The 26712-nt window shown below is 40.0% G+C and overlaps 3 protein-coding genes across 9 annotated transcripts in view; 2 read left to right on the top strand and 1 right to left on the bottom strand.

The window, feature by feature from the left end:
- The window catches only part of LOC143209217 (rho guanine nucleotide exchange factor 17), a 63796-nt gene extending 48350 nt beyond the window's left edge, over positions 1 to 15446 (bottom strand). For 3 of the 5 annotated variants that reach the window (XM_076424586.1, XM_076424588.1, XM_076424589.1), the window contains exons 1-2: positions 13336 to 15446; positions 2306 to 2486 (exon numbers count right to left, since the gene is read on the bottom strand). In XM_076424586.1, coding sequence (XP_076280701.1) covers positions 2306 to 2467 — 162 coding nt within the window. In that variant the 5' untranslated portion in view covers positions 2468 to 2486; positions 13336 to 15446. Of the gene's footprint in view, positions 1 to 2305; positions 2487 to 9502; positions 12471 to 13335 lie in introns of those variants that run through there. The other 2 variants (XM_076424590.1, XM_076424587.1) reach the window with 2 other exon arrangements.
- On the top strand, positions 15227 to 19448 carry LOC143209221 (uncharacterized). 2 transcript variants are annotated; one of them, XM_076424595.1, is made up of 4 exons: positions 15227 to 16718; positions 17762 to 17819; positions 18817 to 18995; positions 19367 to 19448. In XM_076424595.1, the coding sequence occupies exons 1-3, from the start codon at positions 16520 to 16522 to the stop codon at positions 18914 to 18916; spliced, it is 357 nt and encodes a 118-aa protein (XP_076280710.1). In that variant the 5' UTR covers positions 15227 to 16519; the 3' UTR covers positions 18917 to 18995; positions 19367 to 19448. The 2 variants fall into 2 exon arrangements, with proteins under 2 accessions (XP_076280710.1, XP_076280711.1); XM_076424596.1 differs by having other exon boundaries at positions 19343 to 19448.
- On the top strand, positions 19143 to 22055 carry Pasi1 (septate junction component pasiflora 1). Of its 2 annotated transcripts, none has more exons than XM_076424593.1 (6): positions 19143 to 19448; positions 19529 to 19622; positions 19714 to 19813; positions 19889 to 20076; positions 20149 to 20199; positions 21254 to 22055. In XM_076424593.1, the coding sequence occupies exons 1-6, from the start codon at positions 19294 to 19296 to the stop codon at positions 21344 to 21346; spliced, it is 681 nt and encodes a 226-aa protein (XP_076280708.1). In that variant the 5' UTR covers positions 19143 to 19293; the 3' UTR covers positions 21347 to 22055. The 2 variants fall into 2 exon arrangements, with proteins under 2 accessions (XP_076280708.1, XP_076280709.1); XM_076424594.1 differs by lacking the exon at positions 21254 to 22055 and adding an exon at positions 20463 to 21184 and having other exon boundaries at positions 19298 to 19448.
- The last annotated feature ends 4657 nt before the right edge of the window (positions 22056 to 26712 follow it).

Here is a 26712-nt window from a genome sequence, read left to right as displayed (position 1 = left end):
GGCCCGGGGATCTAACGCTGCTATTCTGGGTCAGGATAGACCCAGGTTCCGCTGTAGAAGGGCTAACGCTAAACCTACCACGCCACGGTCAAATGAGCGGCATCTATTTTTACAATTATTGAAAGTATAAAAATTCATTTTTGGAAACTAAAATGGAAAATCATGAGTAGTCTGAGGATCTTTACGCATTTACGGCTTCTGAAAACTTTTTTTTCAGAACGACAAAGGCTACTGACAATAAGAATTTACATGATTTCTCTTTCTCAAAGTGTACCTACAAAAATTGAAAATTGCATAAACTTCCGCAGTCTACTTATGAGCAATCTGAATAAATTCAGTGTTGCCATTTTTATAAGGCGACATTTACCGATACTTTTAATGCTTTTAACACTAAACGTACTGAACACTAACAACGATTAACATGTTTTAGTTTGCAAAAATGACGAGGCTCTATTTATTTCGATTTTGTGCAATTTTTACAACAATATGTGCTTGGATACAGAATTTTATCGAACCAATTTCCACGTAAGCAACTTCATAATTTCATTAATTATGAAATGGAAAATATAAAACCGGTCATTTGACCGACAGCGGTAGGTTTAGTGTTAAACGAAACATAGAATTTCCAACAGAATTTTTTCTAAAAAGATAACTGTTGCTTTCTATGCCCGTGATGGAAAGGGAGATTGAAAGGCATACCGGGAGTGGTTTTAATCGGCTGGCGAGTATGCCGAATGATCAGCTCCCGATCGGCCGGCGTATTCGCGGTGATTTGTCGCGATTGAGAAGACTTGGCAAAGGTTCACCGGTTCGTCGATGTGTGTCGCGCGAGATTCACGTACCCGCTACGTGTGCGTATGATGTCAACGTGGATATTATTCCGGTTGAGCGAGGACGGCCAGCCAGAAAAATAGGAAGAGGAAGAAAGAAGGAAAACGGGGAGATGGCTCAAAATCGGACAGAGTCACTGACTGGCGGCATTCTATTTGCGCGATCGGCTCTATATTTAGGTTTCTCAACGTCTTCATTTTGCTCATACAAAACTTCGCTGTCGCGGATCCGTCGAAGGTCGTCACGACAGCCAACAGGACTTCGGATTCTTAGCCGAGTGGACGTCACGTACTCAATATGGACAAGTTTGCCTATTTTACATTATTTCAGAAAAATAACGAGTATTTACGTATTTCTTTCTCCAACGATTTTTTTCATAATATCTGTGGTTGTAAAAATCTTTAAATTCCGCAGATTCTTAGAATTTTTGCTTCTTTCAATCAATTATATTTCATAAATCCTTGATCGATTTCGACGAAACTTGGTACAATAACTTGCTTAGACCTACCAGAGACACCTTCTAGATTTTCATTACCGGCACAGATAAAAAATATTAATAAAAAAATATATAAAATAACTTTTTAAAAACCATTCTTATATTAAAATGCACTAAAAAAGCAGAAAATCATTTTTTTAGACATTGGTGACTATAAATAAAAGCGTTGAACGCTAAACTGTATTGACGTAATGTTCGTGGGCGCTCCACGCTTTTATTTGTAGTCACTAATGTCTAAAAAAATTATTTTCTCCTTTTTAGTGCATTTTAATATAAGCGGGGTTTTTAAAAAGTTTATTTATATATTTTTTATTTTCTACTTTTTAGTCTCTTTTAAATGGAACGCAAGATATAGTAATACTGGTATGAAATAGTAAGATATGGAAATACACGAGATAGAATGAGAGGATGACTCCGAGAGACGACGTCTCTTGATGGAGTCCGAAATTGTCCGGAATGGAACTGAATAAACGGAACACCACACTGACTGAGCTCTTTCGGTGCAAAATGGGTCAGTGGAGTGGGGATGAGTCGGAGTGGGAACGCGTAGTGGAGTAGGGAGCGCTGGTGTGCGGAGTGAGGATCGCTGAACGCGATGACGTACTACCGAGTGTCGCGCGACGATGTGTGACGGTTAATATTAAAAAATTTGTTCTCCTGAACGCACAGTTTTTTAAAAATTTGTTTTTTAATATTGGATTGTCGTCCAGTTCTGTGTTATGTTTGAAGTTTCAAGTCTCTAGCTCATCGGCAAGTGATTTAAAATTCAATTACAAGATTTGACGCATACAACAACAACTCGGCAAGCTAATATAAGCGTGGTAAAAATAAAAAGTCATTCGTTTTTGAAAGGTGTACGAATACTTTCTACACACATTATGTATCCTTAAGGCTCTCTAAGCACTTGTGGGCAGTAGCGGTCATAAAGAAACCGATGTTGGACAGTACTAAATTACATGAACGAGATAAAATTCTTACCTGAGAAAGTCGTAGACCGTATCTCGTGCCCCCCAAAACGACGTATCCGCCACCAACAGTAGCCCCAGTCATGGCTCTTGCTGCACCCCCGAGCCATCCTCCGAATCCGCTCCCTCCTGCCTTCTCCGACCCGCCACCCCCGTCTCCACCGACGCGGGGCATTCTTCATCCTCCCTTCACCCTGCACACAGACACCATAGGAAAACCATTAAGAAAATGCTCCCTCAAAAAGGACCACTCTAAATAAAATAATCAGATTCAAGTCTATTACCGCTACAACACGAAGGTACGTCCTATGAAACTACTTTCTGCAGTAACTTTATTACAATATATCACATTACAGTGTGCTTTTCTCAACGTTTTATAGAATTACGGCGAACCTTATGGCGCAAGATAAATCTAAATTGTATTTAGAGTAAATACGACGTCAAGGCACCAGACTCGATTTGTTAGCAGAGACGAATATAAATTACGCCGAAACGTTTAAGTATAAATAACCGATGGATATTTCTTTTCTCTTCCGTTCATATAAAGAATGTGAAGGGTGATTTGTTAGTCTCCTGTTTCGTCACTCGTTAACGTCTCTGGTCTCCGAAACTCCTCATTTTTGGGTTCGTTAGTTCACCTGTTACGCAAAGTTGACGTTAAACTATTTATTGTTATTATTTAATGAAACACCGTAATTTAAATTGCCCACCGTAATTTATTCAGAATTGTTCCGTCGTCTATCTTTTTCTGAAATGGTTTCAATATTAATCACTTTGTAACAAATGTAAATACATTAACTTTCAACGACTGAAGAACGGAGATTATGTCACAAATTCAGATTCACTTCGATCACAAATCAACCATATTATTATTAATATTTAATGAAACACTGTAATTTATATATTCAGAATTATTGCGACGTCTTTTTCATTTTCTGAAAGGCTTTAATAATTAATCACTTTCCCTCACTCTCAATTTATAGCACACGAAATACTGCAATTTCCTGAAGAAAATACATTTACATTTGTAACATTTACATTAACAAATTTCAACGACAGAAGGACGGAGATTATGTCACAAATTCAGATTCACTTCCATCACAAATCAACCAGCACAATTGCCTTGCTCCTTACGAACCGATACGGTCCATAAAATGGCGGTAAAGCATTCGGTAACGGCGCGACGTATATTCGCAATAAGTTTCGGATAAACTTTGATGGAACTCGCTCGCGAGTTTCATTCACTAGCGTCGGCGCACCGTAAATAAATAAAGTCCTTCTCAACAGTTGTCAGAGAATGCGCAAACGTTCGCAGGTATCCGTGCGGAATTGAGCAATCGTTAGGCGTGCGTAAGTGCGTGCGTGACTTCGCATATAAGCGAGTCGATCCAATCAAATCTGTCGATACGATTTTATTTTCTTGATTTCAATGTTTAGTTTACGATACAGCATAGCATACTTCAAAGTGAAATTTCGCGGAGACTGTTCTTCGAACAGAAAATAATTACGAAGTTTAGCTGCATAGGCCGTAGCTGTATATGTATAGTGAATCGGAAATCGACGTCATCAAACCGTTACATCCGACTCAGGTGTCACTGACTGAATGTGAACAAGAAAGGAAAGCACTTAACATTAATAAAACAAGGGTAAGCAAAACATGTTGCAATGCAACTTATTTTTTTCGTGAAAGGAACGAGAGAACACATTCAATATGGATTAGAGAAATAAACGGTACTCGCATAAACTGGTTCCGAAAGAACTCAATTTTAGAAATAAAACTTTCGACGACTATTAAAATCATTAAGGTATTGTCAGAATGTAGATGAATGGTTTGTTTTACAAATTAATTTTTGCAAACATGCGTTGTGATAATAATTTGAGTAAATATTGGAACAAGTTTATGACATTTTGTTGTATGATCTCTTAATATATCCTCGAATAATTGCAGTATAATGCAACCAGTGCAATCGACCTCCGTGGAAATCTCCAAAAATCCACCTTCCACCGAAATATCACCGCGATGGCGGCTTTATAGATGCAAATATTGAGAGTTTATAAATACCCCCGTATGTCTTTTCTATTTCCAAGAGCTGAAGGTTAACTAAGTTAACTAAACTAAGTTAAGTTAGAGTGGCTTCGTAGTAAAGAGGCATTATCGTGAACAGTTTATAAGCGAAGAAATAACAATGAAGATTGCGAGCCTCCGATCGGTAAACAACCAATTTCGCCATAAAGACTAACGGATCAATATTTCATTAATAGAACTAGAAATGTGTTAGATGATCTCAAAAGTTCTCGTCCAATTCGACCATAAAACTTTCTGTTAAAATTTTTATCCAACATACGCAAAACTTTTATTTCGCATAAAGACCCGCGGTCCAGTCGTAAGAATATTTTTTATACGAATGCAATTTCCTACAACGTGTTTATCAGTTATTCATAGCATCGTAAATCCTAGAAAGACCGTTTGATTTTCGTGTCACGTTCGTGTAGCATCCGTGCAATATATTTTCTATCAGATAGTGGCGGCCAAGTGACACTCAATTCCCGAAGTGAATTATTTCTTCGTATCACTATCATATAGTAGTGATACTCCCGATAACATTGAAATCGATTTGGCTAAATCTTGATAAGATATTCGCGATAAATGCAAAAATCACGATTCGACTTTAATCTCCATTTTATAGGCTGACAACTATACAGGGTGATTCTGGGAACTGGGACAAGTTACTGCTCTTTTTACGTAAAAATAGAAAAAAATGATAGAGGAGAAAATCGTGTGACATAATACATCCTAACTTCCTGTGGCCTTATTTTTTATGCGGATGCATCGATGCGCCCGCCAGGTGTGCAATTGCACTTTATTCTTTAATGCAACAACATTTTTTTCTTCAACCAATCGATCCCTTTTATTATCCTACGTATAAATGAATGTTTTTATGAGTGATTACTAGACTGCGGATTTTATGCATTTATGACAAAAATGGGTACGTACAATTTAAAACAGTGGTGGTATTAAAAAGATTTAGGGCCTCCAGCTTCACCATAACAAGATAATCAAAAGAAGAAGAATGAAATTTTTATTTGGCTCCTGTGTCTTTTAATTAATCCAAACATTTTTTATTTTGCAGAAAGATCCGCAGTCTAGTGATTACTATATTTTTGTTTACTTTGGTACAAAAGTGGCAAATAAATTGTACAAATTGGAACAGTAGAAAAGATTTAACTTTTATATCCTATATAAAAATTTTTCTCTGTATTAAAAATTGATTTCAGCAGTGGAAGAGGTATTATATTATAACAAGTACAATATATTAATTCTATTTGTTACCGAACTTAAAAAAAGTGAACATAATAATTCGATCACTGAAGAAATTTCTGAAGAAGTTTGAGAGCAACTGTGGACGAGATTCGTTATAAATTCGCGCACGCCGATACATTCCTTTCGAGAAAACGGTCGATTGGGGCACGGGAAACGGTCCGCACTTTTTCAGAGTGCCGAGTCCAATTGGCCGAAACGAATTGAACTTGTGCCAGGGTCGCGATGCGAATAAAAAGAAGAAAAAGAGGAGGAGAACGCGACGCGTGGTGCTCGCGGCAGGATACGTCGAGGGTGTTTTCTTTCACTTTCTTTTCGTTCCGCGAACCGACACCCGCGATATTCTCGAATTCCGTCGGAGATACACGCGCGCGCACGCACGCACCCACACGACCGGATTATTCTGAATTTTCATCTTGGTTTATGTCGGCACGTGCCATCGGAATCGCGCGACAGCTAAATTAATTAAATTCAGAACGCGACACTGCGGCGCGGAATTTCGAACATCTTGTACACAGCTGGGGGTGACTTTCCTCCTCTTTCACAACAGAAAACCCGTTCCTCCTACGCGCATCGAACGGACATTACGGAAACACGATCGATAAATTTTAACACACAAATAAAAAAACAAAGAAACGCGAATGTTAATGTCGTATTCATCTTCTCGGAAGTGCGTGAATAGTAATTTGAGCTAGTCGATTTACGGTTTTACAATCTTGTCGATCTGTGTGAGATTCAGGAAGCTGTGCGAACGAAATACAGGGTGACTTGTAAATGATGCAGACGATTTTTATATTTTGATAATAATATTCAGGAATTCTTCGAATCTCTTCGGGTTTTCTTTTCAGGAATATATAAATTCACCCCTTCGTATGCTGAAGAACCCAAACACGTCTAGCCGTGCGTTTCTCGGAATAGATCTTATGAGGATGTTCAAGTTCACAATAAAAAATCCGCGAACGAAATGACAAGAACGTCTTATATGTGAATGGCACGCAGTCGGACTCACTTATTGGCACTCTGCCTGTCACGATTTTCGTCGGGAACTGCAACGCCGGATTTGGATGATTCAACGATCGAAACGAGGTTCCAGATACGCTGAAGCGGTTTGGCACGCGGGATATACATATACGAAGAATTTGAGGGACAACGTATGTAACATAAATACCGGAGAACGCGGACCTAATATTTTATCGCTGGTACAGTTCGATATAAAGAATAGCAGCTACTAAAAAATGCGGGAGCCGCAGACTCTTCGGCGAAGTAAGCAGAAATGTGTGTAAAATAAAAGACGAGAAAAGGTCTATATCAAATGTAGCCAGAATTTTACCAGTATTAATAGACTCATTCTATGGAAGCTTTTATTTTAAAAAGAATTATTTTTCTACGTTATATTAACACGTGATAATTTTCATTTTTTGAGAAGAAATAATTTTCTACGATACATAAATGTGCCCATAATTATAAAAGTAGTCCGGGTCATATTTCTTGTTTCTAAATGAATTCCATATAGTGTTGAAATATCAAGCACTATCTACACGGTTCATTTTTTACAATATCGTAAACATTACATTGAATTAATTTAGTATAAAATAATGTGACGTGAAATAACTGATGAACTCATTTTTAAAATTCTAATTTAATGCTAATTCTTTCTTGTTTTCAATATTTTTCTACACTACTACATGTCTTAATTCTACCAATATAAAATATAAAAATACACGCTAGAAACATGGAGTTTGTCGATTACGATGTTACCGCGTGTTTTAAAAAAGTGTGGCGTACTTCCATAAATGATCCGAAGATTCTACCGTGCGTAATCGCCGCAGTAAACAGAAAGACGGTTGCGAGATTGATTTTGGGTGCTCATTATTTGGAGAACCGCCTTCGTTGGCAAATTAGGACAGGATGCGAATAAGGAAAGCGTCGAAGAAAAAAAAGGCAACCGCATTCCGTTTGGGCGACGTTATTTGCACGAGAGACGCAACGCGCCTCGGTGCAAACAACCGATAAACATGCGCGTTGCTTTGTCATCGCAATCTGGCAGAAGGCGTCGTTGGGTTTATTTGCGAAACGATAAGCTGCCGCGACACGCTGAGATGCGTCCACGAGAACTCTTTCACCAATTCTTTTTTTTCGGTCAAGACTGACTTAAGGAGAGTTTCACCTCCGAGCACATTAGGATGATAAATAAAGCAAAAAAAGAACTGTTCTCTTCAAGTCTGTGTCAGCGCCTCCTCTGAAATGTTCGAAACAAAATTCTACATTCGGTGGAACAGTAATAATTTGACTACAGATCGTTATCTAAAATACGATTTTTCTAAATTATTTGTTAGAAACATCAATTTCACAAACTGTGCACACATTTCTGTCTGTTCATAATTGAAATAATCAACCGGAAACACACACGAACGTGCATAACTGACGATAGAAAGTCGGAGATAACTAGATTTGTTCTAGCTCACACATTTCTAATTAATCTCGAGGGTAATTCGTTGCGATGTTAGGTCGCGCCTAATGATACTTTCCAGAATAAAAACGATAGAAAAGATCTTTGATTGCATAAATGCAACTATGCACTTTTTCTCTTCGTGGCGCTACTTGTTTCAATAACAATTTTTAATTTCGTCTGTCGAAGTTCGAGCGAGTGGTCCGCCATTATGTGCAGGACGAACTAATACTTACTTCTGAAGGCATCACACGGTTGCAACGAGTCGCTCATACAATGCAACCTCTGCACCCGGCCGTTTAAAAATCCGAACACTTTTGCATTGTCGAGGCTTTCTTTTCGGGGAAACGTGTCTAAAGATAGAGGGCACGCTGTAACCTTTTAACACGAGCATGGACGTCGTTCGCCCTCGGCACGCTGTATACTGCCCTAATTTGTCGCGACGCTTCTCGAATCGGGCAGATTCGCGTCAATCACTTTTAATTGTCGTGAACATCTGCCTGATGGTACGGCTACACACGTAGCCCAGGCAATTGCAGTCAATGATAAACAATGAACACAGCCGAGATAAAAGGCTCGCGTGCCTCAACTTTATCCGTCGATCGTTATCGTTGCTCTTTGAACAATCCGTTCCGTGTTGATACTGTAGATCTAACGCGCATTCAATGTAAATGCTAAAGGCTTGCCTCCGAGAGAAGATCCTCCTCTTACTGCAACACGCTTTTCTCAACCCAAATCAATTTTTCAAATTGGTTTCGTCGAATAACAAGCTACTACGAAGTAGAGAAAAATATCGTCCAACAGAAATGTCTTTATCGAAGGCACATGATAAGTTCCCAGTTTGGAAATGTGCTTTTCAACATTCCAACGCCTAAATCCAGGTGAATATGTTGGAAATTGTTTTGGTTGAATAACCAGCTGCTACGAAGTAGAGAAAAATATCCTCGAACAGAATATGTTCGAAGGCACATGATAAACAGGAATGATGAACAGGAATGTCTTTATCGAAGGCACATGATAAGTCCCCAGTTTGGAAATGTGCTTTTCAACATGTCAATGCCTAAGTCCAGGAAAGCATGTTGGACATGAAATGTGCAAGAATATTGAATGAATCATAAGAACCGCTAGAATAAAGTAAACGAGTAAACACATTCCCTCCAACCGCAACATATATTAAGGAGACAAACAGAAGCAACAACAAACACTACGAAGTTTCAATTTCACTTGCCAAGAAGACAGACACGCGCATCCTCTGTTGCTCTTTCATCATGTGTTTCTATATTTACCGCAACCGTGTCATTATATCAAGATTATTCCGCTAGATCCGATGTTTCTTGTAAGACGAATTCTCGCGGCCATGCATCAAGACCCTTCGATTGCACAAGACTCATTAACAAACACACATCATCGCCGAGAGCACGAGTGAAAACAGTGTCGCTTACCGGTTAATCGAGACGCATGTTCACGTGGACGAGTATCCAACGTGGAAAGACGATGATGTCTGGTTCCCGGTGTCCATCGTGGATGTTTCACGAGCACCGATACCGACGGATGTCCTCGAGAGGTTTCTCCGGCTCAAGGTCACGTCTACGTCACGGCAAGTTACGAGTGATGAAAATCGCGAGGTTCGAGTTTGTGCGACACGGGCGTGGCGATCGCCAAAAAATTAGATCGTGTACTGGCACAGGGTAGCCAGCCGTGGACCGAGGAAACGCGGTCGGTTCGCGGATCAGGAATATGATGCCACCTTGGTGAAAGCCTTCGCGAAGAAGAGGCTCCCTTGCCGCGCCGAGTGCCGCTCCCGCTAAGCGGAAGATTATCTAAATAGACTCCGTGCTACCAGAGAGTCGAGAGAGAGGGAGAGCGAGAGTGCGGGGAGAGAGGACCCGAAACGAGGTGGTATTTATACGTCGTGTCTTTTGGAAAGCCAGTGGATGAGACTCGGACCAGGAACATCCCTCTTCTCGGCTTCGAGGAACGGGACGAATGCCTTCTTTAATGTTTATCGTCTCGGGAATTCGAATACCTCGCAGAATCTTGATGAAATTTATTCAATCATTTTCCACAAAAGTGTCCTCTTATTTTAATAATTATGGGATAATTATAAACCCAGTCATTTGAACGTGGTTTGTTTGATGGCCAGTCGCTACGAAAAAGTGTATGGAAAGTATGAAATGATTTTCGGAAGCGTCTTCCTATTTTAACACTTAGCACTCGAGTGGTAACTCTGAAAGAGAGGCGCCACTAAACATTGCTGTACCACTATACAAAATATCGTTTATATTATTAAATCTGTGGGTATCTAATCATTTACTAAACATTTAGGTATTGTATGAGGTATTATACCAATTTCATATCCATAAAATTTGGAAAATCATAGGGAATGGAGATATTCTAGGTCGAATAAATGTTTAATTTTCGAGTGAAAATATCTCCGAGTGCAAAAGGTTAATAATTATAGAATATTATAAACCTGGTCATTTGAGCGTGGCAAGTCGCTACGAAAAAGTGTATGGTTGAACAATGAAATTGTCGTTAACAAAATAATAATGACATGCAATTATAATTCCTTCTAGAAACTCCGAGTAACAAACCAGAAACGAATAAACGATCAATAATAGAAATCGTGGCTCGGTATCTTGGATAAACCCAGCCATTAAACTGAACTCAATAAAATCTGAAGTTATTACCGAAGGTACTATATTATGGCCTTTTTATTCGTTCCTAAAAATAGCTATAGGAGGAAAATCAGAATTATTGTCGAATAAATAACTAATAACTCCGCGAGGCTATCCGCGTACGCGCAATTCCTAGATCATTGGGGATTACTCCTAAAAAGAAATGATCAAGCCAGTGACACGGGTCTTCGATAAATTGATTCTTCACGCACGACTACGCATGATACCACGCTAATGATTACCACCAAATAATTCACTACGCCAACAGATTTATATTACAATTTTCATTACTATAAGGAACTTTCCCTTATCCATAAACAAGGAAGATTTGTCTGAGCCGACGCTGCAATATTTTCAACTATTAATGAACGCTTGCGGACCAAGAATGAGAGAAACTTAACACTAATAATCACATTCCGTGGAACGGTAGCGACGTCGAAAAGTGAATATTTATTTGAATAGTTCGACACTTGTCTTAATACAGCTGGCGAAACTGATTACCACCAGCCATGCCGAATTCCTCGAGCAATGACGTCGTACCGTAATTGGGTACTGAAGAATACGAATACGAGAATGATCGACGACTTATATTATAGAAACTGCGATGTACTGGTACGTTACTTCGACCTTGAACTTGACTATTATTTATTTAACAAATTTTTCAGTCTATGAGTGTGTGTGAAATAAAGAAATGAGTGTGCACGAAGGAACGTTTGTTTGAACATTTGTTAGTCGTTGTACAAGGGTGGTGAGTAGAGTGTGCGTGTAATGTATGAAAATCGATTATGAGAACTATTGTTGGTATTGCAAACGTGACGTAAGTAAGTATTTAATAAAAAACGAAGGGGGTGAATGTGTTGATCTGTGTGGCGAGAACGAGAAAGAAACGTAATGAGTGAGACACAAAAATGTATGAAGTGAATTCGGTAGTGTGAAATAAATAAATGAGTGTGCATGAAGTCGTTGATAGATTATCGTTTGCGTTGCATGTAATATTTCGTGTATTAACATTTATAATTCAATCCACTGCTTGGACATCTACGTCAATCAAGTATTAGCTTACGGGAAGCTGCGGTTTTAATTTATTTTATGACATTAACCGTTTGCGGACAAATGTCGTCACATTGACGGCATCGTGACTGTGCCATTCTTTCTATTATTCAATTCCTAAAGTTGCAGACAAATAATGTAATTGTGTACATGATAAAATATTAGCATATACCTTCCATTTTTCCCAGTACTCAAGATTTCGATACATGATCTACTTCTCCGAGCAATATATTCTTTAATATTTTATAAAATCTTCGTCTGCGCAAAGGGTTCAAACGTTAGAATAAATTCCAGATACTTCATAAAAACGGACTGTCGCATGGCCGGTAAAAATTGCAAACGAAGCGATCCGCGCGCCAGCCACTTTCTCGTCCCTCGTTCCACGCGTTCTTTTATCATTGCGGGGATCAAGATTCGTCCCCGATTTTCGCGCGATTTATATCCCCTGGCCAAGAGCTTCTATGAAACGGGAATCAAAAAACCATCGGCACCCGTTACGGTTCGTCGTTTCGGTATAGCCGTAATGGGCCACGGTTCCAGAGTCTCTCAGCATAGCGAACAGGATTCCTAGAGCACAATGCCGATTTCTTTCTTCTCCGACGACCAACGAGGAGCAGAGCTGAGCTTCCGGCATTGCCGAGATTACCGGCGAACTTCGACTTTCACCGATCGTGAAAAAATCAAGATCTTTTCCGTTCAACACTACCCTAACACTTCCCCGAGCTACACAGGACGATCGAACATTATATTCATAAATAGCGGACCAACATGCTCCATTGTACTTTCTCATACGGTTATCGAAGCTGCACTCGTTCACCAGATGGATACGGATCGTGATTATGGTACAGTTTACCGTGCACATCTTAGCAGGTGGAGTACGTTTTCCATTTTTTTGCTTCTTGCTAGACTATTTTCAATGACAGCGAGCGGGATGGAAGTCTGAAACGAGCACAGTCTCCTGCAACCTACTTGTGTAGGCTAGCTCCATTTTTCTTGTAGAAAATTATTCGACAAATTTTTGCGAGCTTCCATGTTTAAAGAAAATAAAAATCGAAAGCATCGTTATTTGTGTCGCTAAGCTGCACGACGAATGTCGTACAATCGTTAAGTGAGTTTACAACAAGTTTTGAAGAAACTAATAGTTCTACTCCATTTGGAAACAATGTGAATGGGAGAGAAACATAATGAGTGAGAGGCAGAATGTATGAAGTAAATTTACGTGGGGTGAGAATGAGAAAGAATCAGAACGAGTAGACTCCGAATGTTCGTGCAATTTTTAATTTTTGTAGATAAATTTGAAGAAACTGGAATCTTATCGTCAGTATAAAATTTTTATTCGCCATAAGTGCATAAAGATCCGCAGTCTAATAATGAGCGAGAGGCAGAATGTATGAGGTGAATTTGGTTGTGAAAATTGTCAGTCGTTGATTGAACATCGTTTGCGTTCCGCGTAATATGTTTTGTTAAAAGCATTGCTAATTCCATCCACTGCTTAAACACAATGTGCAGATGAAGATGAAAAGCCTCGCTGAATGACGAGTACTTACTCCTGCGAGGGTTTGAAAATGCTTCCATCGACGCCATCCACATAATCCCAGACGAGAAGATATTCCCGTTGAAGAGACGTGCGGATATCCATAACAAGAACTTTGTTAGATCAACGACGCTTCGTTCACAGAGAATTATCACCGACACCTTGGCGAAACACGAGCCGCAAGACACAACGCTGACACGTTGCACTTCGAAACAGAAATTTGTCTTATTCTCGAGCTGGCCGCATCGCGTGTCGTTCGGAAACGTTCGTTGACTCGATGTCGTTCAATCGCGTACATTACTCGACAACGAGGCAGCACGTTTAAACGATAAATGAACGTTCCTCAAATCTAGATGCTCCAGTTGCGTTTGATTGTTCCTTTTCGATCTCTGTTCACGAGACTCTTTCTTTCGAACGATCAAAAGCAGAACTCATAAAATCGCAACGTTGCTCTCTTCCCGATAGCGACAGAAAGATTTATCGGATATCCTTGCTTGCCAAGATTAGAGAATTCGCTTACCGCTCGGCGTTATCGGAGCGGAGATAATATTATCGTAATAATATATTTTCTCGCGACTCTGTTCGTGTCGATTACAATTCGCGAAACCTGTCCGAGCAACGTTTGTGGACCGCTTTTCGACGAGCAGCCGCCGATCGAAAGTCAATGTGACTAGATTGGTAAATAACGGATCCGCTTCTGCATCAGGAGTCACGTATCAGCGGAGAGCCAGGTCTTCAGGATCCTTCGGCGATGCCAGAGAGACCGCATTTCTCCGGTCTTAATTAATCACGAATGCATTTAGAATTAAACCGCGCGGAATGCAACGGAGCACCGGCGACCAAACGAAAGCACTTTCACTTGAAAACTTTTTCACGGAGTCGAGCAAAGCGAACGATCGATCGATTTTCGAGCGTTAATTGACCAAGGAATTACTCCGACGAACGTTGTTAGCCTAGCGAACACCGACGACGTTCGACCGTGGAATATAAATATTTTTCTTTTCGAGAGCTCCGTAGTTTTATCTTAATCGTCCCCGCGAGTGCACGTATCGCTTTATCAGTTCACGAGAAACGACACCGCGCCAACGCTTTGATTTACTCGGGCCCCGGTTGCAATGGAAACATTAATCTCCTCCTCGCGGTTATACGCGGAATTGTGTGTCCGTAACAGTAGCGCGTTAAACACGCTAAACAACGAACAACCACTAGAAACCAGTTCGAGAAAATCGTCTCGGGTCGGTTAATTGATTAATTACGGAATATCTTGGCTTTCTCCTCGCCGGAGCTTTCCTGCTCCGAAAAGTCAGCGAGACTCCCGTTGACGAAAACGAAGAACCACCTTTTGACAGATAGTCGAAACTTCTTCGGAGACGCCTCGGATCCAAGCTATCCCGTCCGGACGAAAATTAGCACAAGGTTGACCGAGCACTGAGTCACGGGAGCTTCAAGGTACGGTGTCAGCACGCTACGAAACCCCGGCGAAATTCACTGCACATGACGACGATCGTAAATCCTGTTCTCGACGGATGATCCGCACGGGCCCGCGCTATTTCCACCATTCGGGCCCCGAATTCCGGCTTGTCCACGATCGAGTTCGACTGCGAAGAGGATCCAGCAGGTTTAATTAGCAGCCGCGTGATCGGACCGTGGCCACGCGCGCGCGAGAAAATGCAGGCTGCATCGGAGCGACCAACAAGTGCGCTCTACGGATCCAGACGTTGGGACCGCTCGGCGACGCTCAACCGTTCTGGTCTAATCGAGGCGATCCACACACGGCCGATGCGGTTTCACGGCGAACAGAAAAAGAGAGAGAGGGGAACAGAGAGAGAGAGAAAGAGAGAAGGGGGTTACATCAGATCACTCCGAGAGACACGCCGCTGGTTTCCACGGCGAGATGACACACACCGATCGAGAACGGATTATCCGGTGCTGGTTCGGCGATGGGCCGCGTGAAACGCCGACGAAGAAACCGACAAATGAGCGTCCGGATCCAGCTGGGCACCACGAAGCTGGCCCGATTCGACACGAGAAACCATGGCGCTGTGCACGAGCCGAGCCGGACCCGACGGCGCGAACCGGTGCGAAGGAAACCTTCGACGTCGCGAGAGTGTGTGCAACAGAGACCCGAACGGGCCCCAATCTCACTAGAGGGGACCCCTATAGCGCCTTTCTCTTAACTCCAGACGCGTGTACGTACAACTCGGAATTCTTCGGGCTTCGTGCTACTAAGGCTTTTTCGGACAGCTACGTTTCACGTCGCCTCTTCCGAGCGTAAGATCATTCTCGAGTAACAATACACTCGCAATCGAGTAACAATTCTAGATATTCTGAAAATTATGGGAGACCTGTAATTCCATTTGCTGGGTTGCAGTATTTATATTTGTCCCTGTTCCTTTTCGATTCGATGGAATGTTCACTTAACCATTTGGTTTGGTGGGAAGCGACCGTCGTTTGAACTTGAACGGTCTTTAGTTAGGGTATACATATTTTACACACTTTGCTGGATCATTTACAGTTTGATTTATTGTTTGTATTATGATTTTGTATTATGACAGCGGAACTTTATGCAAGATAAAAATTTTTCACCTGAATTCCAACAGACCGGAGTGACATAGAAATTTATTTTTTCTCTTAATATGTTCGATAGGTTGGGAATGATATAAAAGTATTTCTGAATTCGTCTAGTTTTCTCAACACTGATTTTTGTTATAAATGCATAAATTCCGCTGTATAATTATGAGATTAATATATTTGGATTTATGTTGCGTTCAAAATAGGGAAGAATTGGAGTTAGGTTTGGAGTCGTCCGCGCGAAGGAAGCGTCCGCTATATCGTGTTTCTGATAACTGTGATAGCTCGGTGCACGAGCAGACCCAGCGAGAAATGCGAATCATGTTTGAATTTTCTAGCACCTTTTTGATAAATATGAGATCTTGAAATTTTACGAATATCTTCATCTCGTAGAGCTGGAGCTGAAGGTATCTTAGAAGCCACAATATACTTTTCATTCGCCATTAGTGTGAACAAAAACAGCAATCATACTTCATCTTCGCGTAAAGAATTACATGACAGTAGATGCATTCCATATGATGGTGAAAATCATATATCATTAAATTTGAACGTAGAGTGTCCGAGTGTGAACTATACTTTACGATCGCCCTCTAAAACTGTCAACATGGTGACGGACTATCTTAGAAATGGACGGAGGGATACAGTGTACTGAAGCAGGACAGACGATTTTGATGGTCCGAGGTATTGAGAGGAGTTCCACGCATTCATACTCACATATTTATAGCTTTTGGACTAGCCGGGTTGAGACTACGAAACGCATCTGCGGCTCTAAGATTGGCGTCTCGCTACGAAGGGAATTCGTGCTTTCTTCTTTTATTCTGCAAGGTAGACCAGCATTTTTCTTTTTCGAAAGAGTAGATACAGGACCAAGAATGTATTTGTACACCTCCTTTTTAATTATATCTTCTCACGAAGAAGTGACTGTAATGTGCACTTTTGAGTGCTTCATTATGCACACAAATAATGTACTAACAGATAAAAATGTTAGTAACTTGCCGGTCGACAATAATAAAAACGCGAACCCGCAGTCTATTCGTAACTTAATTATATACTTATAAATTTGCATTACAGGCACAGATAAAAAATTTAAAAATCATGACCTTTACTTTTTCCTTCGCGATTGGGCCAATAACAATTCAAAATAAAGATCTTCTAACGTCTCAAAAAAGCTCAAGCAGTTGGGTCCAATTTCAGAAATGTTTGCTCACCACTGTATATCGTTAATTTTACAATAATTATACATTTCCTTCGCTGAATAATTGCACAAATTCAAACGAGTCTGTATTACGCAGTCGAAGCATTCCCACGGCGAAAACGGTAAGCATATTACGGCGATACCCTACAATTTTATTGTCTCGGAGAATGGTACATCCATTACAAAGTGCGCTATTGTGTTCGATGACTATAGGAATTTAAAACCATCGAATAGATTGCGCCGCGTTCCACACGATTGTATTGTATAGTAGAACCCTGACATTCCAACAGTAAGTTTCTATCGGAAGATTCGCCCAACATTTAGAACAAATGCGTTGCTTTCAATTAGATTGCCTGCAAAGGTATTTTTTCTTTTTTCATTGTGTTCCCTGGACGAGATTACGGTAAGTCTGTGTATGCGTGTACACGTGTGTGTGTATAGGTTTAGAAAGTTAAAGGATTCTTCCATGGACATAGTTATCACGCTTATAACTTCATTGTTTCATGAGTCCCGGAACTATAAGTATCGGCGTACGTGCAATTAGATTGAAGATCCCTATCCTTATACACAGGTATAATTCTAAAGTGAGTGAACATTGAATGCATTGAGCGGGGCTCGTTTTTCTTTATGACTGCATTATGCATTATCAGTCGCAGATCTTATCTGGTTTCAGGCGGTTTATTTTGTTTTGCGGCACCAAAATGGCTGCTCGCCGCGGAAACCACAACCAGGTAATTCGAAACCATTGAACTACATTTTCTACGGGTTAATCACCGACAATGCTTGCCTCTTGCTAATACGCGTGTCTTAACTGCAATATTTTTAGCCCTGCATCGTCAAGATGCATTTTATCACCGCCATATTTTTCATATATTTTCATATACATTTATGACAAAAATAAGTGAGCGACATTAATTAATATGATATGCATGCAGAAAATGTTCATTTTGCACGGAGATCCTCAGTTTCATTATAAATCTAAAGGCTTCTTGAACTTATACAATTTCCTGTAATTTTAGCAGGAAATTGATTATTCACAACAATGTAGAAATTATTGCGTATACCATCTCTCATTATGCAAAATTAAAATCTATGTAACAATGTTTATATTTTGTGAAAAGTAATGTCAGCGGAAGTGTGGAAATATTCAATAAAACTGAACTCGATATTGGACATCTTTGTGTTTAATTTTTCGCCATCGTCGTTAGAAAAATGATAATTTAAGAAACAATAAGTGTAATAATTAGACAGCGGATCTTTTTGCAAAATTAATATGCAAAATATGCAAAAATATATGCACGACATATGCAAAAACATATCCAAAATATATACAAAATAGTGAAATCAATTATACAATGTATACATATTTTCATTTACTGTTTATATTTTGTGGCTGCGGTCCACCGAACGTGACATATTATACACAAATAATTTTCATTTCTTTCATCATCTCTTACGCATTTCATGTGCAAATAAAACGATAATTTAGCAGAAAATTGATTATTCACAACAATGTAGAAATTATTGCGTATACCATCTCATTATGCAAAATTATAATCTATGTAATAATGTTTATATTTTGTGGAAAGTAATGTCAGCAGAAGTGTGGAAATAATCAATAAAATAGAACTTGATATTGGACATCTTTGTCCAACATCATTGTTAAAAAAGTGATAATTTAAGAAACAGTAAATCCTGGAAGATGAGCACATCTGTTGTTTGAAACAGCCGGCGCGGCATCGTGACCTGCTTCCAAAGTGGAGGGGATTCAGCTGACAACTATACCGACGCGTGCATGGCCCTGCATGCTATCCGTAAAATATCTTAGGAGGTTTGAATCTTGGAGACCGAGGCCCAAAGATATAGTGGAGCAGAGCTGGCTTCAAACAAGTTTTCTCTAACGATTAGTAAGTAGTCCTTTTATAAAGGTACGTTACACAGTGATTCCTAACACATTTTTTGGATTCAAATAACAAACTGGTCCATTTGCCTGCAGTCTACTTTGGACAATAAGCTACATACTTCTATATCACAGATCTCACTTGCTGTTATGTGAAATATTTATATGAAATATATGACTGTACTCATCCACAATGATTCATCCTTTCTGGACAAGTTTCTTTCATAATTGTGATGCTCGTCTTAATTAATTTTGATGCACTGAATTCTTGATAATTTCGTAGTATTAATCACTAATTTAACGTAATGGACACAGCTAAATGCAAACTAATGCGTATTTGTATACAATTTCGAGTTTCCGTTTCACTTTTACAACTAGAACCTGCTAGAACCATAGTTCACCGTACACACAGTTGGCAGACCTGTTGCGCGTCGACGCCCAAGCATTACACTAATAACAAGTGGGTGTTGTATACTATGTAGTTCGATCATTCGTATTTTGTTGTGACTGTAAACAATATCCACGTTTTTCTTTTTGCAGAATAAAAATGGCAGTTCTGGAATCCTGTTGGTCGCCGTTTGTTTGGACTAATAGTGTTAAAACAGGATGCAAAGCCATTGCTGTTTACACAATTGTATGTATTTATACAATATATCAGTTTTACTTTCTCTATATGTTAAGCTTGTGATCAATTCATTGAAGTTCAAGAATTTTCTTTCTTTCAGGCAATATGTATAATACTGATTACATTAGTTAGTTACCAGCTACATGGAGGAGAATCATCACAACTGTATAATCCTTTATTCGAAGCTGATATCAGAGAATGTAAGTTCTAGTGCAATATCATTTTGACACATATCATTTACACAATAATATAATTTTTACACGTATCATTTTCAGCTATGCAAATCGTTGGAGGGTTTTTCATACTTTATTTCATCTTTCTCATCATGGCCTCGTTAATAATGATATACGGAGTAAAGGAAAGAATACGAGGCTGGCTACTGCCTTGGCTTATATTGTGGTTTATCGCATGTCTCTTCCAACTAGTTTTCGGGCTTTGGCTCGTAGGAGGATATTATATCTACGTAAGTTCTCCAATGAATTGTAAATAGACTTTGGGAATTATGAAATTAATACCTTGGTATTCATTTTTCCAGCTTGAAGCAACATTCGCAGCAATGTGTCTCTGGCTTTGGATGTCATATAATGTGAGTACTGTCTTTCATGTAACATACAGATTGTCTCAGGTTTTAATTTCCATGTAAGAATCTAGATAGCATACGAATTAGAAGTAAACGTAAAAATAGGAAATTTGGGGGCTGCGGCCTAGATTGATCTTTTATCCAGCTCTTTTGACTACTGAAAAATCCCATCCTTGCATTATCGAGAAATGAGAAACGTGTTTACCCCCTTAAAACCTGGGACTCTAGTATAGCGATGTATTTCAATGTTCTCCCAATTTAATTTATAGGTATATTGTTGGTTGGTTGTTCTCTCTATGTACAAAATATTCGAGAAGCTGCAGTCTCCGAATATCGAGCTTCTATGGCCCTAAGTATTCACATTTAAGTACTTTCGAGTCACAGAGTACATTAATTGGCACCAAAGTAAGATACAACGTCGTTAGAGACGAGTTTATCTCTCAGATTTTATTTTATATATATTTTATAAACGATAGCCAGATCAAGAGAGACACCATTATTTACAATAATATAAATTAAGCAAAAACACGATTATCTGCCATGTTTGACTTGCTTTATAATTATTTATTTCAATACGTATAATACTAAGTGTCATTAATGTACAACCAGTCCCACATCCCGAAGATCTGGGACATTCATTTTATAGCAGAAGACTGATATTGGTCTAAGAAAACATCCGTCCAAATTTCAGAGTTCTTTATACTTCTGTTAAACAAACTTATGTAATAGAGAAATTTTTGTAGCTGGTTGCTTTACACAACCAAAAATGCATATCTAATAAATTTTTATACGAACTTTTAAATACTCCAGTGCCCTAATATTTCTAAGATTGATTGATACAAGCAACAAATGTTAGTACAATTTCTATTGAAAATAGATTTTAAGAACTCGACAAATGTAACTGTATTTCGCGCAAGTATCCGATTGAGATTATGTATTCGTTCTATTAAGTTATAGATTAAGTAAGAAAGAATAAATTACCAAATACGAATAGCGTCTATTTTCTATGCTTGACAACATTTTGTAGAACTAATTTATATAAATTCAAAATCCTACGTGGATAACTCCGACCACCGACGAGACTGCCAGCGCCTGTGGCACCGACGAGAGACTGTCAGCCCCTGTGTTATTCAGGGGGACGGGTGACGGGTAACCGGGCGCGGGGATAACGTGAAAGTTACAGTGATCTGATATACCACATCGCTAAAAATTCGAAATAGTGCCACAATAATGCCAAAACATCGTCTGAAATATGGCGGAGAATGTAACATTTAATAATAATCGGTATGGTTTCGTGATAATTCGCATTCTCACCGATACATCGCGACGAGAATCTCCACAATGGTCTTCTTCACCGACAAAATGCCGTCGATGGCCTTCTGTTTCTCTGGATGGAGCCAGAATATATCCTAGAAGGCGTAGGAAATACCGACATATTCGAGAGACACCAACTCCCATAAGGCTGGCAGTCTTTAATAGTATCTCGTCAGTGCTGGCAGTAGTCTGGCAGCCTCGTCGGTGCTCCGACTATCGTCTTGTATCTAGGGTTCTGAATAACCGACTGTGAAGAAAATGCTCTGGTAAGGTAGCGAGCTCAATAGTCCGTCGACGAGATAACTTTACGGTAGATCGTGTAATCGATCGAATAATTCGCCGTTTTCTTACGCTCTCTAGAATATGTCGTGGCTGGATTAAGAAACGGAAGGCCACTGACGGCATTTCGTCGGTGCAGAAGGTTGTACGGATTTTCAGATTTCGTCTTACAACTTTGAACAAACCACTACAGATGGTGCAACGATGTATTTAATGCGCACGTCGTTAGAGACGAAGATTATAGAGAGCGTAGATAATAAGAATAAACTTCTATTAGTACTGTAAGTATAGATAAGAGTCATGTATAAGAGTTATGTACCTGTATATTTTCAGCTTATGGGCCAAGATTGACCTAAAGCTTAAATAAAAAAAAAAAAAAAAAAAAATGCGCACGTCGTTCCATAGTACATACAGTGAAGTCTCGAGCTTGCTCTCCGAGGATCTCCACGATCACTGTCCCTTTGCCTACCCCTTCCACTGGGGGAATTCCCGTGAGGGACCAAGAAGCTTGAACTGCCGTGTTTACATGGTGTCCTTTTCTACGTTCGGCATCCTTTGGATTTTCGGTGCGGTCGATGCAGCCATAACAAAATAGTTTCCCTACACGATCTCTGTCTCTGCTCGGAACAGACGATGGGAGCTAGATCGCGACTTTACTGTATTCAATTTTATAGACACGTTACTAGACTGCGGATGTTTATGTAAGTTCCAATTTTTGTAGACTTTTAAGAAAGCGGAATGAAATAAAATCCTGTTTTTAATGGGAACAAGCTTTGTAGATCTAAAACAAATAAATATTGTACCAAATTCTATCAAATTTTATATTCTAGCCTTTTTTGAACATTTTCATACGCCGTAAATGCATGAAGATCCGAAGTCTACACCTTACATAAATTATTGATATTGTTTGAAAATAATAAATTTACAGTTACTTGTCACTCAATGGTCAGTCATGGTTCACTTCGGTTGTGCGGTCTTACTTAATTAGCAACTTACAATTAAAACATGTGAATACAGAAATGGTGTAATTCTTCTAACCGAAAAGAATGTTTAACAAACTACATGTTACATTCGTTCGAGACGAAGGAAATACGACTAAGCATTCAATTAAACCAGGTAAAATGATTAATAGTTTCTGCATCAAGTTGCTCGGCGATAAGGTCAAGAACAAAATTTTTCTTAATCGCAATTCGCGATCGTAGGTGCGGCGTTAGTAGAAGAAACTTGGTATACTTTCTAAGTCTCTCAAGTTGTACTGTTACTGATACGGTGATTAATGACGGCTCGAGAAATCCTCCCTCGTGGACCACCGTGTTCGCGTCTGTCGAAGTCAATATTAATGGACCGGTACCAGTGAAATGTTTCGTATCTTGCATGTAATTAGCTACTCCAGCTGTCCTCGGGAGAGAGTGCGTGCGCTTGACAAATTTTCATGAAGCGATGTCCCCCGCCCATAGTGGCGATAACAATCCCCAACGATTGACGTAACACCTTCTGAGAAAGTTTTATTTATTTTCATCGTTCGTATTAGTTCGTTAAAAATTAGTCAACTTTTGAGATTGTGACATGCGCCGTTTTTCCTCGCCACCACAGAAATATCGCCATTTCAACGCAACTTGCGTCTGTCGACAATGGTTTCGTAAAAGATGGTAGACATAATAACGTACAGTCTTTATTGTCACGACGATACTTTCACTTCTCGAGCGACCACACCCCGACCGATCGATCCCGATGATCATATAAGCATCTATAAACATTCGTGTAATATTAATTTGAATTTATGATAGTGCGATACCCGAGTAATTATCGAAAGAAATGTTAATTGCAAATCGGTACGGTCACTATTTTGTAGTACCGCACCGGTGAAAAGCGAAATCTCGCTTGGAATCGGTTCGACCGTGATACCGGTCTCGGCGGGTCGATCTACTGTCCGCGTTTCGAGGATTAAAAAGTGAAAGGACTCGGAGGCGTTCATCGGGAATGATCTCTGAAATCTCGAGTCGGAGAGTGTAAGTAGGTGCCCGAAGGATTTCACCCTTGTCTCGCGCAATTATAATCGGTAGAGCCGATCGGTGATCGGCAAGCGCGTTTTGCCCGTGCCCCGAGGTTCGCCTTGGCCGTTTCACGACTCGTTGTCCACCGCTCGTTAAGCCGGTTTCGCGATTTACGATTCCGCCGTGCGAACCGCGAATAATCAAGGGAAAAAGACGGAGAGGGAAAGGTCCAACGGTGGCGGGACATAGAGCGAGATAAAACGAACGGAATCGCTCGTAATGACTGTGAAGTATCCCGAGGTGGATCCGCTGCATTATGCTTTCATAAAAGATCACGAGCGAGTCTCGCTGGTGGATGGAAGAAGCCGAGCCACATTCAGTTTATGTCGCTTGTACATAAAGCGAGAAACGCGTCGTTGCATGCGCGCCTTGCGCCCCGTATCGCAATCAACGTTGCGTTAACTAGCTGCGTGTCTCGCACGGTTCAACCTTGCCGGAGAAAAATTGCATCGTTCGTTCCGCCAAACGAAAATATCCCGGTTATTAACAAATGCATCCTGCAAAACGATTTATCTAAACAACGTTCCCGCAATTCGATTCCCCCGATAACCAGCCGATTCATTTCTTTTTTACGAGTCTCAAACTGTTTGTTACACGGCACTTGGTTCTTGTTATTCGCCACGGTTTTTTGCATAATTGTAGACGTATTAAGTGAATTATCATACGCGTGTACCGCGCTTTTAGTACACGTCCGGACAAGTCCGAACGTTCGCCGCACCGGTTTCAGCAATAACTGAAACAATAATTAACTCTGTCGCGTCTCGTTACGCGTGCCGTGACCAATGGACAGCGAAAGTTTCAGTCTTGAAAGCCTATCTGACATCTCAGATCTGCGGACAGCGGAGTTACGAAACGAGCAAGTGTCATCGTTAGAATTCGCGGCGGCGCGCCGCGGCGTTTCCTTCGCACGCCTGCAGACTGGTTCAAAGTTTTATGCTTGAACGATCTTATATAACGACTTTTACAACGATACGCGTACACGGTGCACGGCTGCTTCTTTATTTCATATCGATTCTGCTTTTACGACACGAGCAAGTAGACATCTACCACGGCTTAACGCACGTTACATCTCTCGCTTCGCTAATTGAACGATCTATTCGAAGATCAAAACATCGTTTCGGCTGCACTTGTTCGCTCATTGAAACGGCCGAGCCAGATCTAGATCGAGCGAAACTTCTTCTGATATTTGTGCTTCGTTTGCTATCAATCTTCGTTGCCGATTATTCCCCGTCAAACTGGTCAAGTTCTTTTTGTAGATGAATATTCATTGATCCAGTAATTTACTTCAAACTTCAACCGAGTTTTCTTAAAATCATGATCTTCACGTTGGTAAACTATGTTTCCATGTGTCGACAACGTTTGTAGAATTTCTTAGTACTACTAATTCCAGTACTGAAGCCGTCCTAAGAAATTTTTAACTTTTTTTCAAATGTAATCTTGTAGATTCTGGTGAAAAAGTGCAGAAAATACAAGTTTCAATCTCATTAACTCACTGGTTCAAAAGTTATGCTTGTTTAAAGTTCAGCAACTTGCATAGTTTTTGTCAAGTAAAGGCGCCGCCATGTTGGTATGTAATGAGCGTCGCTAGATGGCAACACAAGCACGCGCTGATGTCGGTAACGTAGATTTCTTATCGCACATCAAAAGTGAAAACGTGAGCGGTGATTAGAAAATAACAAGAATTTAATATCGATCACGATTGTTAGCCACAGCACAATCGAACATTAGTCGAAGAAAGTCGCAGATAATGGATGCTCATTGAAATATAATTTCGCTTATAAAACGTGCTTCTTGGCGAGTCGAATCATAATCGAGGATCGTAACGCCCTCGAAATCGTGGTTGGGCGATTTCGAACGAGACTATAAAGGAGCAGAAGACATTTTCTCGTGGTATTATCGGTGGAAGAAGAATGTTCCATTTATACTTTTACGCAGCCATGTATGGACGCCTCACGCGCGATATCAGTCTTATCAGCACTTCCGTGCCGCCTACAATTTAATGCGACTGTATGCGTATGTAGAGTTATCGGTAAAGAAACGGACGGAGGCCTGAAGACCGCTACCTGCGCGACGGATAACCGTAGAAGGTGTATTCAAACCGTGTATTCAATGCTGATCTCGACGATTCGATGTTGGTCCAGTTCATTGTTTTTTTTTTCTTATCTGCCAATGGTATTTACGATGATATTGTGAAATTGTTGGCTATTGCCATTCGAATCGTTTCAGCCGGCCGAACAAAGTAACACGATAATATTCTGATGCTAATCTTTTACACTACTCAATTCTGTTCGAAAATCACGTTTCTGGAGTATCGGATACGATCAGGAGGCTCACAAAAGGCTCAAGTGATTCTTGAGAATTTTTTTCTGAAAATCTGGGAGTCTTTATTTAACAAATACTGTGACCGAAGTGAAAACTTCTATGGCACACTTTTTTCCCGCTCGCTCGGATAAACTCAAGGGAGCCGAATAATGTTACATCTCAGAGCGTGACGGATCAGACTCATTCACTGCCGAGCGATTGAGTACGCAGTGCGTCTAAGGAAGTTTCCACTTCAAAAATATTTTCGAGTTTTAAGCCGTTCATTTTAGAAAGAGGTAGCAGCGTCAACATTTTCTAATATTATCTAATTTAATTAACACGCTTATATTACTTTGCCGTGTTGTTGTATGCGTCAAATCTTGTAATCGAATTTTAAACCTCTTCCCATAGTCCAATCTGCTGAAATTTTGTATACATACTTGCTTCCGATGACAATAAAATTAGAAAATAAAATATATAAAAAAAATCTTTGCTAAAACCACGCTTATATTAAAATGCACTAAATAGGAGAAAATAATTTTTTTCCTGGTTCTCCATAAAATCCGTATCC

Source organism: Lasioglossum baleicum, chromosome 5 (genome assembly GCF_051020765.1).
Source record: "Lasioglossum baleicum chromosome 5, iyLasBale1, whole genome shotgun sequence".
NCBI classification, from domain to species: domain Eukaryota; kingdom Metazoa; phylum Arthropoda; class Insecta; order Hymenoptera; family Halictidae; genus Lasioglossum; species Lasioglossum baleicum.
This window is presented reverse-complemented; position numbering and strand designations above follow the sequence as displayed.